The sequence below is a fragment of the Gavialis gangeticus genome, unplaced genomic scaffold (assembly GCF_001723915.1).
Source record: "Gavialis gangeticus isolate Ggan-Ray unplaced genomic scaffold, GavGan_comp1, whole genome shotgun sequence".
In the NCBI taxonomy this organism is placed as follows: domain Eukaryota; kingdom Metazoa; phylum Chordata; order Crocodylia; family Gavialidae; genus Gavialis; species Gavialis gangeticus.
In genome coordinates, this window is record NW_017729011.1 from 19,587,993 (window position 1) to 19,603,575 (window position 15,583).

At 42.8% G+C, this 15,583-nt stretch overlaps 1 protein-coding gene across 1 annotated transcript; it reads left to right on the forward strand.

Annotated features, from left to right (window-relative positions):
• The first annotated feature begins 1,376 nt into the window (after positions 1 to 1,376).
• Positions 1,377 to 14,031, forward strand: WDR5 (WD repeat domain 5). Its single transcript, XM_019510773.1, has 13 exons — positions 1,377 to 1,562; positions 2,980 to 3,088; positions 4,479 to 4,552; positions 5,470 to 5,559; positions 6,244 to 6,333; positions 7,245 to 7,328; positions 8,506 to 8,561; positions 8,763 to 8,809; positions 9,719 to 9,794; positions 11,144 to 11,177; positions 11,649 to 11,723; positions 11,963 to 12,050; positions 12,896 to 14,031. Exons 1-13 carry the CDS (start codon positions 1,482 to 1,484, stop codon positions 12,994 to 12,996), a joined length of 1,005 nt encoding a protein of 334 aa, XP_019366318.1. The 5' UTR covers positions 1,377 to 1,481; the 3' UTR covers positions 12,997 to 14,031.
• The last annotated feature ends 1,552 nt before the right edge of the window (positions 14,032 to 15,583 follow it).

The window sequence follows — 15,583 nt, forward strand, 5'->3', positions numbered from 1 at the left end:
GGGGGGGGACATGGGAGGTGGCATGGTTTTGTGCGGGGGGGGACATGGGAGGTGGCATGGTTTTGTGCGGGGGGGACATAGGAAGTGGCATGGTTTAGTTGTGGGGGGGGACACGGGAGGTGGCATGGTTTTGTGCGGGGGGGACACGGGAGGTGGCATGGTTTTGTGCGGGGGGGGGGCATGGGAGGGGGCATGGTTTTAAATCGATGACACAATCTGCTCAAGTTCGGGCACCGTTGGTCTGCAACGGTCCGATTGACATGCTCTCGTAATGGATGTCGCTTTCATCCCAGAATGGGTGCCCCGTTCTTTTTTGACCCGTGTGTGCTAAGCGAAAACGCCCGAAGACGATCAGTCCTTGTGAGCACACCCAGCGTGGATGCAGAAGTAGGTTAGACACGATATGTAGGGAGCCTTGAGGCTGGAAAGGTCGAGTGTTGCTGCCGTGGGCAGTGAAGGAAGCAAATGGAGCTTGTTGTCATTCTGCGGAGGTGTTCAGGTCCCCAGCAATGTCTGGGGTGGTTTCTTGCCACCTCTGGTGCAGCAAAACCCTCGTGTCTGCCGGTGCTTCTTGACCTGTTGCAGATACAGGCGTGAGAAATAATCCTTTCCCCGCCACCGCAACCCCTATCATCCAAATGATAATGGTGCAAAAAAGCCATCCCAGGCGCTCTTGTCCTTGAGTAGTATAGACCCCATCTTCAGCAGGTGTCATGTTGACCACCTCCCCTTTTGCCAGGGCAGGGCTGGCCGACCTGCAACGAGTGGCGTGGGTAGCGCAGGGTGGGGATAGGCAGCATGATGGCAGGGAGCAGAAAGCTGAGCAGCAGATCAGACAGAGTTGCACAGGGTGGGGAGCAGAAACCAAAGCGGTGGATGGATCGGAGGAAGAGGATTATAGTGGCATTTGGGGAGTGTGCAGGGCTGGTTTCCTAAAAGGTTGGACACCACTGTGCTACAGATTTAGCAATCCCGGTGTAAATGCAGCAGTTGGTTTCATGAATCAGTGATATAAAGAAAAAGAATACATTTCTGCATCTGAGAAAAAGAGCGTCAACATCATCCGGGTAGCACAAGGCTTGATGGATCAGTTTCCTTTATGAGAAGGGAAGTAGGGGCGTGCTGTTGTATGCCGTACAAATGGATGGGCATGAAGGCATAAACACACTGTTGTGTTGGTGTGCATTTGTTTGTCTCAGTCTGCAGAATTAGTCTCTCGGATACTAGTTGGAATCGGAAGATGCTGTTTGCATCAGTTTTCCTGGGGGTGTGGATTATGGTCATTATGTGCTCGTGGATGATGCTTTGCTAGGTGCTGAAACAGTGCTGTTCTTTTGTGGTTAACGGTAGTGTTGAATTTTTTTCTCCTAGGTTTGAGATCCCAGTTCTGTTCTCCTGTCAGTGGGAAAGGCTCCCTTTTGAAGCAGCATATTCATTCATCCCTTCAAGCACCATAAGTCTGACTTGCCAGCTTCAGAACCATGGCAACAGAAGAAAAGAAACCAGATGCAGAATCCACCAAAACACAGTCGACGCCTTCCTCTTCAACCAATCAGAGCAAGGTGTGTGTAGGTCTCTGAACAATATCCTTAGTCTGTAAATACACATGGGAACTACCTATGTTTTTTTTACAAGCAAACTGGGATGAGGGATTTTAAGGAAAAGTTGAATTCTAAAGGAATTCCTCGGGAATTTTACTGGGTTTGTATAGGGCCAAGAACATGCTGAAGGCTTTGGGGACAAGACTGACTATGAGATTCCTGGATTTACCCTGAAGACCTATAATTTTGTTTTGTCCATATAATGTAACCTCTGCCTTGCATCACTTGAGTCCCATTATGATATCCTGAATTTTGCAACCAGTGAGAAAATTAGAGAACGCGTTACAGAACATGCTTTATTGGTGCAAGTGTCATTTGACCATAAATCAAATGCTTCAGGGAATTGCATGTAGCATAGTATATCTTGTAATTGTTGTAAAATGGTAGTGAGAGAGACTTACGAGTAATGTCACAATCCTCTCTGAGAAACAAAGATGTCAGGATTTCTTGAAATACTTAATGGAGTTGCCAGCTATCCAACAGGGATCCAGAAGGCCTGTCAGATGTTTGGTTTCTGTAACTGCTTCTGCTGCTGGTGACAGTTAACACAATCACTGCAAGAGGTCTGTCATCCCAGTGTCTGGGTGTTTTTGCTGAAATGATCACCAGCCAAAAAGGTAACACTGGTATGTAAAGATGACTTACTAAGGAGAGAAATGGCCTTGTGCTCCTCCTATCTTATGATCATAGAGTCCGAAGGTCTTCTGTACCCATGGAGGACTGTAAGGAGATTAGAAAACTGATCAATTTGTAATATTTCAATGGAAGGGGGATGGAAATAAATAAAAAATCACCTGTATTCAGGCGTGGAAAAATTTGATTGTTGTGGGAAGAGGATGTCCTCATTAAGGATTAACTCCCTTTTCCCTCCTCCATTCCTTCAAGGCGTGAAGCTTGCAGTGCCCATCTGAAATCCTGCTCTCTGAGAAGTCCTTCAGCAGCACTAGAAAAAGTCAGGTGTCCTGCTGAGGTTTAAGGAGACGCAAATGGTCACAACCCTAATTTTTAAAAGCGTTTGGCAGGTCACTTGTAAATACTGTATGGAGAGTGGCTCAGCTCACACTTGAGACTGTGGGCCAACTTTCTGCTTGTGTGGCTGACTTGGATAGATTTGCATCTCAGATAAATTTAACTAGTTGTTTTGAGGATGTTTCTCTGTAGGTCCAGTAAAGCAGCGCTGAACCAGATAATATAGAACATATTTTTTTCCCATAAATACAGGGCTATGCCTTTTTTTTTTTTTTTAATGGACAAATCCAGACTGCTGTCAGTGATCATGCTGTACGTCCCTGCGTCCTGGCTTGTTAGATATCCCAGTTAGAAGTGAAACATTGAATTAAGTATCTACTTGACTTATTTGAACAAATCTTTCTTGCAGCCTGCACCTGTAAAACCAAACTATGCTCTAAAGTTCACGTTAGCAGGACACACTAAGGCCGTCTCGTCAGTAAAGTTTAGTCCAAATGGAGAGTGGCTAGCCAGTTCCTGTAAGTATCAGTCTGTCTTAATGCTTTCCTGTTGTCTGAATTGGCCAAATGTGGATCTGGCATGTTAGACAGCTTGCTGACCATATCTTAGTGCTACCATGATCAGAGGGAGGGAGAAAACAATCGTCTAGCTCTTTAAGCTGAGTAAATGACAAAACACGACCTGCTTAGTATTGTGTGCATCATGGTGTATTATATCCTGGATTGCCTCTGCCCATTGCCAGACCAAAAGGGCTTGGGATGCTTCTCTCACGCTGCTGCAGAAACACAGCCAGGATAACACACACAGATTGTGGATAAATGTAAAATTAACTGCAGTACAGAGAGGATCTCATCTAGCCCTCCCTCTTACTTAAATTCCAGCTTAAGCCTTTAAATTGGGCCTTTGCTTGGCTTGATGCACATGCTGTCTGGCAGTGAATATTACTGATCATTATTCTTTGTCTTCCTGTATTGGAATGGTAATAGGAAAGAGCCTTGGAGAGTCAAGTCAGCTCCATTGCACTTTGTTACTTATAAGAGAGGAAGAGGCAAGAGGGACTTTGAAGGGAGGAATTTAGCAGGCTTTTCCCCAGAACTCTAAACCTAAGCAGTAGATCAAGTTCTCTTTGTGCCAGCCTCTGATAATGATGAAAACTCTCTGGTAAACTTGCAAATGCCTGACAACTTCCCTCTGCAACAAAAGGTGCATGCCTGGGAAAGAGAGGAGAGGGGCAACTCGGAGGAATGCTGTTGAACACGCAGATGGCCACTGTAAGCCCCACACCCTCCAGAAATGGCAACGGTTCTGGTCTGTTACTTGATCATGCTTGCCTTTATATGGGCAGCAAACTGCAAAGAAATTAATTTCTTACATTTTTTGTGATACCTTTTTAAAAAGGTCATTTCTCACTCCCACCCCAGACATTCCTCCTGCTTTAACATCTGGCAAATATCAAGCTTTTTCTCTGCTGTGGATCGCAAGCTAATGTGATGATGAATAGCGTGTTTTGTTTCTCACAGCTATTAGTCAGCCCAGTTTCTGGATTGTTTTTTGATCTTCCTGGGGCGTAAGCGTTTCAGTGGCCCCTGTGGGATGGTAGCTTTTTTTGATGAGCAGTTTAATTTTAAAAAAGCAGAAGCCAAAGTCTCCATTGGAGAAACTAGAACCGTTTGAGACCCTTTACCTTGCAGTCACCATGTCTAATCTTAGCTCCTGCAGTCTGGCATACGTGAAACTGTGTCATTAGCATTTACATTTTGCCTTCTGCGCCAGAATCTGTGCTTGAGGGTAAAAACTATTTGGTGTCTCCAAACAACTATTCAATATGATGCTTTCTGCTTAAGGAGGAGAGGTGGTTATAATAATGCTAGTAACATGCTAACTGGGCTTTTTTTTTTTTAATTTTAGCTGCTGACAAACTAATAAAAATTTGGGGAGCGTATGATGGCAAGTTTGAAAAGACGATATCTGGTCACAAGCTGGTAAGTATTGAACCCAAGCAAATGTTCTGCACTCTGGTATCATTTCTAAATACCTGTCCTTTCAGATTGCAAATGAAACTCGGTACTTTTTCTGCCACTTGTATAATGCAAATGGTTCGGTTTCCTTTGTTCACCTCCCTGAAGTCCTGGTATAATGAATGAGGGAAACTAGTTGGTTGTTTTTTGTCCCTCAGTGAGTTGCCCATGCAGCAGCCCTTGCATGGGCAGTTCTTCCAGATAGTTCTGTGAGAGTGGTGTTGCTCAGGAACTGAAATAGCCATGGTGTTGCAGGCCAGGATTGATGTTTATGGGTGAAAACATGACTGCTGATAAAACTCCTGAATGCTGGACAGCTGGGTTTTCACCTAGGATAGTGCAAGTTGGAGTATTTTGCTTTCTGGATTTGCGTCAGGCGTTATTCAGAAGTCTTCATATGGAAAGCTGATGTTTTGTATGACTTCACCCACTTGAAGTTCCATGATACTAGATTTTACTTTGGGAAATGTATACTTCTGAAAAATAACACTTGCCCTTCCACAGTCAGCTAGCTGTCATTGAAACCCCTTGGGGTTAGTTCAGTAAGATTCTAGGTCATCAAGGGTTTGCTACTCGTGTGCTTTTGAAAATGTAACCCTGGGTCACATAGGCAATAAAAAAAAGGGAAATTAATCCATCCCAGTTCATGCGTCAAGTTACTACTTACAAACCTCAAAAAGGTGACCAGATCTGGGAGTAATTAACATGCTTGCAGTGTGAGTAGATGAAGGAGCTGGGATTTGCATATCTTCTCAAAATTCAAGTAACTGTTTTTGCTTTTCTGGCTTCAGATATCCATTTAATAAGCCATCTGTGCCTTCCATGTTTTGATGTCACAGAGCAAGCAGAGATCTGGATCAAACTGTGTTCCTTTGTTTCAGGGCATCTCTGATGTTGCTTGGTCATCAGATTCCAACCTTCTCGTGTCTGCCTCAGATGATAAAACTCTCAAAATATGGGATGTGAGCTCGGTAAGGGCAAGAGTTAAGTCTTATCTCTCACCTCTCCACTGTTCTCTCTTGGGGATTTTTAAAAATGTAGGGTGATGAGCTAGACAGGCTAAGATGGTTGGAGGGAGAATTTCAGAGTACTGGCTCCTACTCGGGCTTATGCATTGATGATCGTACCAGGTAACCCTGAGGAGCTGTTCATAAATGGAGGATGAGAATGCTATGATCTCTGGAAGGAATGCACTCTGCCTGCTGAACATGGGAAGCAAGGCTCTCTTGAGAGCTGCATCCTGCCAAAACTCATAGGTGGCGATAGTAACCAGATGCCAGGCTCTGCTTGAGAGAGCTCCCCCTGAAACGTTTTGTCACTTAACTTTTTAATTGTTCAGTTGGTTTTCTTTCTGCATTAGCAGTATGAAGGAGCTAGGTGGCTTTGCTTTGTTGCTAATCACTTTCTAACCTCCTGTATCTCATGCACTGCTATGCTAGTGCAGAGTTTGGATGGTAAATACAAAAGAAGTGTTGGCTGTTTTTTCTCCTAAATGTTCTGTCCCATAAAAGCTCGTCCTTATCAAAGGTTGCATTTTGACCTTTGACTGACATTGTCCCTTTACATCTGAAATCAAGTGACTGTCTCTGAAGCTGTAGAAAGATGTGGGTAAACATAATATTGGTAAATCCATACACTGAAATCTTTCTTTTAAGGGCAAGTGTTTAAAGACGTTGAAGGGGCACAGTAACTATGTCTTCTGCTGCAACTTCAACCCCCAGTCCAACCTCATCGTTTCGGGATCAGTAAGTGAACATTTCCTCAATGGGGTAGCAATTTTGTGCAACTTTCAGAGGTGTGGCCCATCTTAAACATTTATCCAATAATGTATCACTTGGGATGGAATTGATGGAGTCAGTACCTCTGCTCCTGTCTTGGGTGCAGTCAAATCTGGCAGCACTTTGTAGAAAGTCAGAAGATCATTCAGAGCACCCTTAAAGTTGGAGATGGGCCTTAATTCTTTCTGACTTGGAGCAGGCTGTGTTAGTGGCAAGCTTATTTTATCTACTTGGTTGCAAAAAGTTTGTTAAGCTTTAAGCACCACTCCAACCGTGGTTTGGAATTGAAGCTGCCTTTGTTGGTATTACAGAGTAAGTGCTGCCTGTGTCTCTTCTGGGGACTGTGACCATTTCATGCTAGGTCACCACATCACTGAAAAGCATATTTTTTTGATGTGTTTGACAGCTCAGTCTGGAGCTAGGCAGCATTATGCTGTTGGCATAGAAAGGAACTAGGAGATGGGATTCTTTTATGTCTGCTTTCTGACTCTGGGCAGGTCATCTGACCTCATGTACCCAGTTTAACTGGGGCAAATTGTAGATCCTTATATGAATTTGAACCTAAGGCTGATTTTTTTTTTTCAGGTCTTAAAGCCCAAAGTTTGAATATAGGGATTTAACTTGGCCTCCTTGACAGTCTCACCTCAACGAGATACTGTTGGCATCTAACTGTGAATAGGAGTTAGGTGAAAGTTTCCCTCGCTTCCAAGCAGAAGTCAGTCCAGTTGTTTGAGAGATGCTGTTAGGCCTAGTTCCTGCACAGTGAAACCTGTTAATTCATGCGTGAGGGCTAGGTGGTAACAAAAGATTACATTTCCCTGTAGCTTGGGAGCAAATGCATTTGCAAATAACTGATGAATTTCTCTTCTGATCCTCAGTTTGACGAAAGCGTGAGGATATGGGATGTGAAAACAGGGAAGTGCCTCAAGACGCTGCCTGCTCATTCTGACCCAGTTTCTGCTGTAAGTCCCTTCAGATAAATGAACATGCTGACATGTTTGCTTCCATCCATTTCTTTCCTGCTTGGAAAAAGGAAGCAAAGTCACACAGTTAGTTCCCATCCACCCTTGACATAGTGGCAGAAATGGGCTGTGATAGTTTGCAAGGGTATTAATCAACATGGAGATGCCACCACCAGAACAGATTGCTGTCTCTTGGTATTAATGCAAGAAGCATCTGATAAGTGCACACAGGCTTGCTAAGGCTCTGGCAGCCAGACACTGGAGCACAGACTGGGAGCTCTCCAGGCTGCTCACAATGCAGAGCGTGAACTTGCTGCACGTGTGGGTTGCTGCATTGCATTGTTAGGGAAGCTAAAACAAGGTAGCTCCAAAATACGTGCCATTGTCAGTCTTACCCGCTTAATGGGTGAAAAGATAAAACAGTGTCTGTACAAATGGGGAAAACAGCAGGTGAGTGGCTCCTAACAGACACAAACCTTTTAAAGTGGAGGGAATGGAGGTGAGCACAATTCTAAGGTTCAGGCATCTTGCACCTCTGCTGTTGTGAACGCATGACTCCAAAACTGGAAACAGAGGACAAGTCCTAGGAGATAATTGTGCAATTTCCTCTTTAAAGGTTTACCTGGATGCACATGTGTAAAGGATTTTGTGGTTAAAATGCACTGGTTTTGTGCTTGAAGAAACTTAAGTGGGTCTCACTGAAGTGTGTATGAATTGGTGTGCCTAAAAGCTGTGCTCATAACTGTCAAGTGCCATTTCGTCATGGTCCTACTACTGTGAATAATGTTCCTAATGAGAGTTGAGCAGCTTCAGATGTCTGTTTTTGAGGCCTCTTATGTCTGGTGATCATTTGGAAAATGTTTACTACCTTTAAATCTCCTTGGCTCAGTGTAACAGATGGGCACATTCTAGATGTAAAATAAATAAAGAGTTTTACAATGGTAACTCAGAGGAAGATTCCTGTGATGCTTTCTTATATGCATCTGAGCTGCTGAAACATTGTGCCCATCAGTTGAATATCATGTTGAATTGCTGCTGCTATCTCTGTAAACTACAGTTTAACTTTGTGAGAGTTGTAACCTTCAGATGCAGTGTCTTGCCCTTGGGGTTCAAATAGTTTTGCTCTAAATATGTGTGAATACAGCTATGTTGTTTTTCCCCTTGCCCAAAACTACAGGTGCATTTTAATCGTGATGGGTCCCTGATAGTGTCAAGTAGCTATGATGGCCTCTGGTAAGTGATTATTTCTTTAGTAAGTCTTATCTGCCATAGCCTTCTCAGCTTCTTACACAAGTAAAACTAAAATAATAATAATAAAAACTGCCTTATGCTTCTATGCTGCATTTGAAATTAAAATGTAGGCTTGTAAGTTGTTGAGAGCAGCTTTTTCATAAGCTACAGTGAAGACTTGTTTTGTTTTGTTTTTAATTAAAGTCGAATCTGGGATACAGCATCGGGCCAGTGCTTGAAAACACTGATTGGTAAGTAGGGAGACTTCTTGTCTGTCTGTGCTTAGTTTTTCTGCTATGTAACTTCGCATATGAAATATCTTTTATATATGAGTATGCAACAATAATGAAGTTGACTAAGGGTGGGGAGAGGGTTTGTAAGCTTTGCTTTCCATATCTTGCTGTATTTATGCACTGTCATCCTAGCTGTTGATGTAAAGAGAAATACCTTCTCTCATTCTCTCTTATACTAGAAAAACTGTTTAGGTTTGGTAGTTGCACTGCATAAGTTGAGACTCAGTCTGGTACCTGTAAACCATGGTTCTCCACCAGTCAGTGTAATATTATGTTTTGTGGTGCAACTTTTCACAAGTCCTGTGGGAAATCCTTATTTTACACTAGGCTGACATGATTGAGAGAAACTCATATGTCCCGTGCAACAGAGAAGTGTGTCTTTATGACAGTGGGAGAATACTGTTTTCTCCAAGACATGGTCACTGGCTACAGAACAGCACGTGTGAAAGAAGATTTCTTTCTTTAGCTGTACAGCTTGAATGCCTCATGTCATGGAAGCTGGGTCGCCAGTGTTCCTGTGAAGTGACACAAGCAAATTGATCTTTCTAGTGTTGAAAATAGTCTTCTACTATACAGGCTCCTGAAATTGCTAGCCACTTCTGTATGAACATTCTTAAGGAGCTGGAGACAGAAGGTTGGGTTACAATGGATTAATATTAATGGATTAAATATTCAGAATCCTCTTCCTGAACTATTTGTCCCTACCACTTTCCTGCCTTACTGCCTGAAGTTCATCCACCATTTGGGACAAAATAGATCCAAGCTTGAAGTTGCTGCTTTTTTCCCTGTAACCTACTTTAGATGAGTACAATTGCAAGGAATGCTCTATCACTGAGAATGCATAACACAATTTTATTTTCAACGCAGATGATGATAACCCTCCTGTGTCTTTTGTGAAATTCTCTCCAAATGGCAAATACATACTAGCAGCAACTTTGGACAAGTAGGTGGTTTTAAAATGTGTTCATCAGCTTAGAGTGAAACCTTAGTATTCTGCTGTTGTAATGTTGCGTGATACTGATGGGTAAATTCCTACCTGCTGTCAAATGGATATTACCAGTTTCATTTTGCATTTGGGCTTGCTTAGTGGTAGAGGCAGAACTTGATGCTGTTGTAGGGCTTGGCACTGTACACAGTACCTCTGTGTACTTTCATTCCTGTGCAAAACTTTCTATGCCTGAATCCATTTGTTCTTTTTGTTGTAGTATAGAGGTGAGGAGAAACTCTCTTAAAAGGCTGCAATTGTATAAATAGCTCTGAGTATAAAGTGTAAGAGCTGTGCAGGTGGATGGCTTCTGTTGAGAGTTGTCCAGCTGGAGCAGTTCCAGTGCCACTGCTAGTGAGTGCTCAGGCTCTGTCCTCTCTACCCATGTGTATTAATTGCTGCTGCTGTGACAAGACCCTCCTGTCCCTAAGTGAACAGGCTGGTGACAAGCTAGGTATCTGTGAGTACAAGGCATTACTTGACTGACTATCCCCTTTTTCAGACTGAGTGAAGATAAAAGAAAAACCTTCAATGAAGCTGACTTGGGGCTTATTTTATAAGCCTTTTCAAAAGTATGGATCAGCAGCATGGCCTTTATTTTTGAACGTGAGTGAGGGTTTCCCTCCTTTTGCGTGAGAGATGGAGACAGATCCCTGCCTGAAACCTATGACTGAAATCTTGCAGCCTCTGGATTCTGCTTGGATGCTCTCTCTTGCCCAGTCTTTGACCTGGGATAAATTTGAACTGCAGACTGCGAGGTCTCTGCATTACTAATCCCTTCACCTATTTAGATGCAGAGCTGTACTTTACAAGCAGTGATGATGGGCAATGCATTGTGGCCTTTACAGACCATGACATAGAAGTGAATCTAAAAAGGGTAGGAGAAGGGATGTGGGGCTGCAGGTCTCTGCGATTCTGGTTTGCTTTCCCATTGTATGAAAGACTGCAGGAAGCAGTTGACTGTTGGATGTGTCACAGTTAAGAGTTTCCAGCCAGTGGCTTTACACACCTGGAGTTGTCTGTGACATCCTTTAAGGTGAAGGATACCAGCATGAAAAATGGATTTAAAAAGTGTTGCTCTGTTCCTTCACTCCATGCAGAAGTCTATGAATGACTAGTAAATAAAACCTTGTATTTGTTGAGTGAGCTGAAATTCTGCCTTCCAAAGTCAGACTAACGTAGTCAGACCACTGTAGACGTGGGGACCTCTTCTGGTACAGAGAAGCCTTTATGTACCAAGAGATTCATATTGGGCGATGAAGCAGCCTAAAATCTTTTTGTTTTTTCTTTTTCCTTTTATTCTTTAGCACTCTTAAACTTTGGGACTACAGCAAAGGAAAGGTAAATATAACTGTGTCTTTTGCTATTGAAAACCTAGCTGGGTTTGCAGCAGACTCTGGGTGGTTACACAAAGTTAAGCATTTCCCCTTTACTTTATTCAGTATAATTATGGTCAGTAATTGCTAGATGCCCTGTTGTCTAGTGACAGACTTAAGATATTTAAAAGTTCCCTTTACATTATGGCAGTCCTGAGATGTACAAGTTTTAACTTTGTTTCCTGTACTGTTTAAGTGCCGTTGCCCTTTCTTTCTCTGTAGGGACGTGACAAATTGCACCTCTTTTTCTTAGCACTGCGATTGTTTAAATGTTCGAGGGCAGAGATGCTCTCTGCTTCCTTTGGACAAGCTGGTAGGATAGGGAACACGCAGACATATTTAGGCTGCCCTGCAAAGAAAGTTTGCCCTTGAGTGCTAGATATCTTTTTTCCCAGCTGGACTTAACAGTTTTGCCTTATGGCCCTTTTATTTTCAGTGCCTGAAGACATACACAGGCCACAAGAATGAGAAATACTGCATATTTGCAAACTTCTCTGTTACTGGTGGCAAGGTCAGTATTTTTGCAGCTTGTTTTTTATGATGTGTGCTTCTCAGGTCTTCTCTATCACAGCGGGAGACAAAATGTAAGCCTCCATTGCTTTCTAACTCAGTTCTTCTGGTCCAAGAAACAAAAAATACAAAAACCTCTCAGTAAATCAAATGATAGTAGTAATGTGACGAACATGGAAAGGATTATAACACAACCTTCAATAACTGTTCCTTTTATTTCCCTTCCCACTCCACCCCCAGTGGATTGTATCTGGTTCAGAGGACAACCTGGTTTATATCTGGAACCTCCAAACAAAAGAGATTGTACAGAAATTACAAGGGCACACAGGTACGAAACAAATTTTGTTTTCCTTTTTTATTACGGATAAAACATTTCCAAATAAATAACGATCACAACTGAGTTTAAAGACAATTCAGTGATGTACACAAGAACCACTGTGCTTTTTTTCCCTTCCTTTAAGGTAAACTTTAAACTGGTCTTGTTGTTCAGACTCTCAAAATATGGCTCAGTGTGAGACATTATTAGGGTTCTTAGTGGGTTTTTCTTACAATTTGGGCATTTTTAGGGGAGATAGTGGTTTGTTTTAAGGGTATAAATGGAGTCATTCTGATTACCTGGAATTGACTGTAAAGAAATTGGCCCAAATACTTTAAAAGTGTCTAGAGATACTGAGTGCCTCAAGCCAAGTCACTTTGAATATCTCAGCCAGCAACTTCTCCCAGATTACCACCCCCACAAGGAGTTCCAGATGCACATCCCACAACACTAATGTGAATACTGCTGAGGAATACCCTCCTTAAGTACTGCCTTGGTGAATTTATTTTCAGTGCAGTAGGTGGGAACCCCATTGTATGCTATGTGGGATATCTAGTACATCCATGTCCCCAATGCAGTGAGCGAGCCCCATTGGGTATGCCTGCTCAATTAATTCTTTCAGCGTGCTCACTAGTGCATAGTAATTACCGGGCCCTGAAGAACAAAGTTCTGGGGAAAATTATGACCATTAAACTCCTCCTTGAGAACCTGTTGTAAAAAAAGCATAGTAACTTGGCTGGGGTTGTATATGAAGATGGGGCAGCAAGACCGTCACTGTCAAGGGCTGGAAATGCCTGCTGCAAACTAGCTTGAATTGTTTTTTCACTGATGGTGTGTGTGTCTCTCTCTTTACTTAGATGTTGTGATTTCCACAGCCTGCCACCCCACAGAAAACATAATCGCATCAGCGGCACTAGAAAACGACAAAACAATTAAACTGTGGAAGAGTGACTGTTAAACGTTTTCGATATCACTTTAGAGACTGTCCGCAAAATTTTGTTTTTAAAAAAAATAAATAAAAGAAATGGAAAAAAAAAAGCCCCACTCAACGAAAGTAAAAACCCCAGTTGGGCAGAAAACCTGAAGAACATTTGAGAGAGTGGTTTCTGTTAGTCTTGGTCCAAAGAGAACATCTTTAGCGTCTTGCTAGAATGGGGCAGCACGGTGGAAAAAAAGATGCAGTGTCTCCTTTCCTTGCCTGATCGCTTGGCAGACATGGATCGTTCTGAGATGGCATTAGAAGTGTCAGCCTTGTATTGGAAGCCCCAAAGATATACTGTACTGTGTGGTAGCGTTATTCCTTTGGTCTCTTGGTGCTGCTTAAGGAAAAGCTGCCAGTCTGTTTTGTAACAGTAAGTTAAGTTGTGAACCTAGAAATACATGGATTTTTTTTTTAAATGTCTAATTTTTTAATTTGTTTTGCAGGAGGGTAGGTTCTAGTCTCTCAGAAGTTTCTTTTCATTGTTTTAAATAGGGGTACTGCATCTTGGACGATGCTTCATTTCAAACACGCAGCTCAAATTTTGTGACCAAATAATAAAAACCATGCAGTTTCAGATCTTCCCCTTCCTGCCCCTGACTTCAGACTCCTGTGACAAAAATCTCTCCTCTTACTTCTGTATAGTTGCTTACCTCTTGTTCTGTGTGTTGAATAGAAGCTGTTATAGAGCAAAGTTACAGCTCTTCTGTTAACCATTAAAATGATTCCTGCTTGTAGTTGTTCTCGGTATATTTTAACTTTTTTTTCTCTTCTTGGAGAAAAAAGAAAAAGTTGACAGAACAGTGTAAAATTTATTTCAATGTTTAAAAAAAAAAAAAAAAGAAGAGACAAATGATTTTGTATCTTGGAAATTCCTCGTATAGAACTGTATTGCTAATGGCATGACTCTGTATCTATTTCAGCGTCGGTATTTCTTCCCCTTTTTGTCACACTAGTGTGGTATTTACACATCAAAGCCAGTACCATATGACATAATAAAGAGGTGGGATTTTATGTGTATGTTGGTGGTTTAAGATTTGCACTGTTGTGAAGTGTTCACATTGTTTCAGCTCCTAGGTTTACTTGCAGGAAGTGTCCTATCTCCTTCTCTAACTGTTTACAAGATTCTTGAGCAAATCCTCATCAAGCAGGGCCTGGAGTCCATCTTGGGCGAGGGAGGATGAGCATCCCTCCTTCTAGGCAAGGTTCATGTGAAAGAAGATGAAATCTGCGTCAAAGAGTCCTCCAAGTTGTTGATGTGACATGACTCTACTCGGAGGCTAGTCTCTTCCAGAAGGTGGAAGCACTTCTACTTCTCCTGCTGACTGGTTGGGATGTGGTAGGGAGCAAAAATCTATACTAATAAAGAATAGTATGGGGGTACTGTACCGCTAAAGCTTTCTTACTGTGATTACTCCTAGCTTTGTGCTCTGAAGCAGCTGAATGTGATGAGCTGGGGGGGACCGATCCTGCTAGTTACACTTATACCTGGTGGATCAGCAGGCGGCCTCGATGTAACATTAAGTAGGCGTTAGGCTTCTTTGTCTATCACCAGTTTGCTATGAGGATTTATAGCTACAAGTTCAGCTCAAAACTCACCTGATAGAAGTGACACCATAAAGTGCGACTTGAATCAGCAACTCCAAACACACCACCTCTGTTTGTTTCCATTCCGCTCTTTTCTTACCAAAGATCCTGGTGGTAACCTACAGCAGTGCATGGTAAGAAGGGCTTGACCTCAGGGATTTTGCAAGTGCGTGAATGACAGCAGAGGTGAGCTGTACTTTGTAAGCCCTGACACGGACAGCACCGTGTTCGTGGGGTGATGCGGGAGCATTTGGACCTTGGTGCATGCTGCAGCTGGTGTGTCTGCTGAAAATTAGTTGGCTTGTGTCCTGCATGAATGACTTAAGCTGAGAAAGGAAAAAGGAATTAATTGCCCTTCTCTCCATGCTGTATTTGCTCAACTGGTGGTTTACTCAACTGGTGGTCAACTGTTCTTTCATAGAGTAGCTAGACGGGCTAAACCTTTACAAGCAAGCAATTAATCTAATGGGTTTCTGAGTCCAGACACCACAGGAAAATAAATGGTTTGACATTTACTATTCCAAACAGCAAGCAAATTGCTGGCAGAGGGGTCGGTAGGAGGGTGTTAGGTTCTGGGGGAATGGTGGGGGGGATCTGTATCCTTTATTGCTGACAAGCAAAGCTGCATTTTTCCTGTGGATAAAACAGCAAGGGAAGCAGTGGCCTCAGCTGAAATTCTCCTTCTGCCTTTTGTACATCTGATGCCACTTGAGTACTTTGGGAGTGCTTTTAGACTGTGGGCCCATGGGGAAGACAGACCGCCTCCAAAACAATGTGGCAAAGTGCTGGGGCAAGTTGTTGATGCAAGCCACCCATTCTGAAAGCAGGGGGATTAGCGCATGCACTCCAGGTATCTCAGGGTACCAAGTTGTGGTCCTTCAAATACATGGCTTCCTGCTTATTCTAGCCATGATTTCTGGGACAAAATATCTTTCCCCGCTAGGTTTTCCATTAAAGGGTCTGTGCTGTGTCGTCCGAG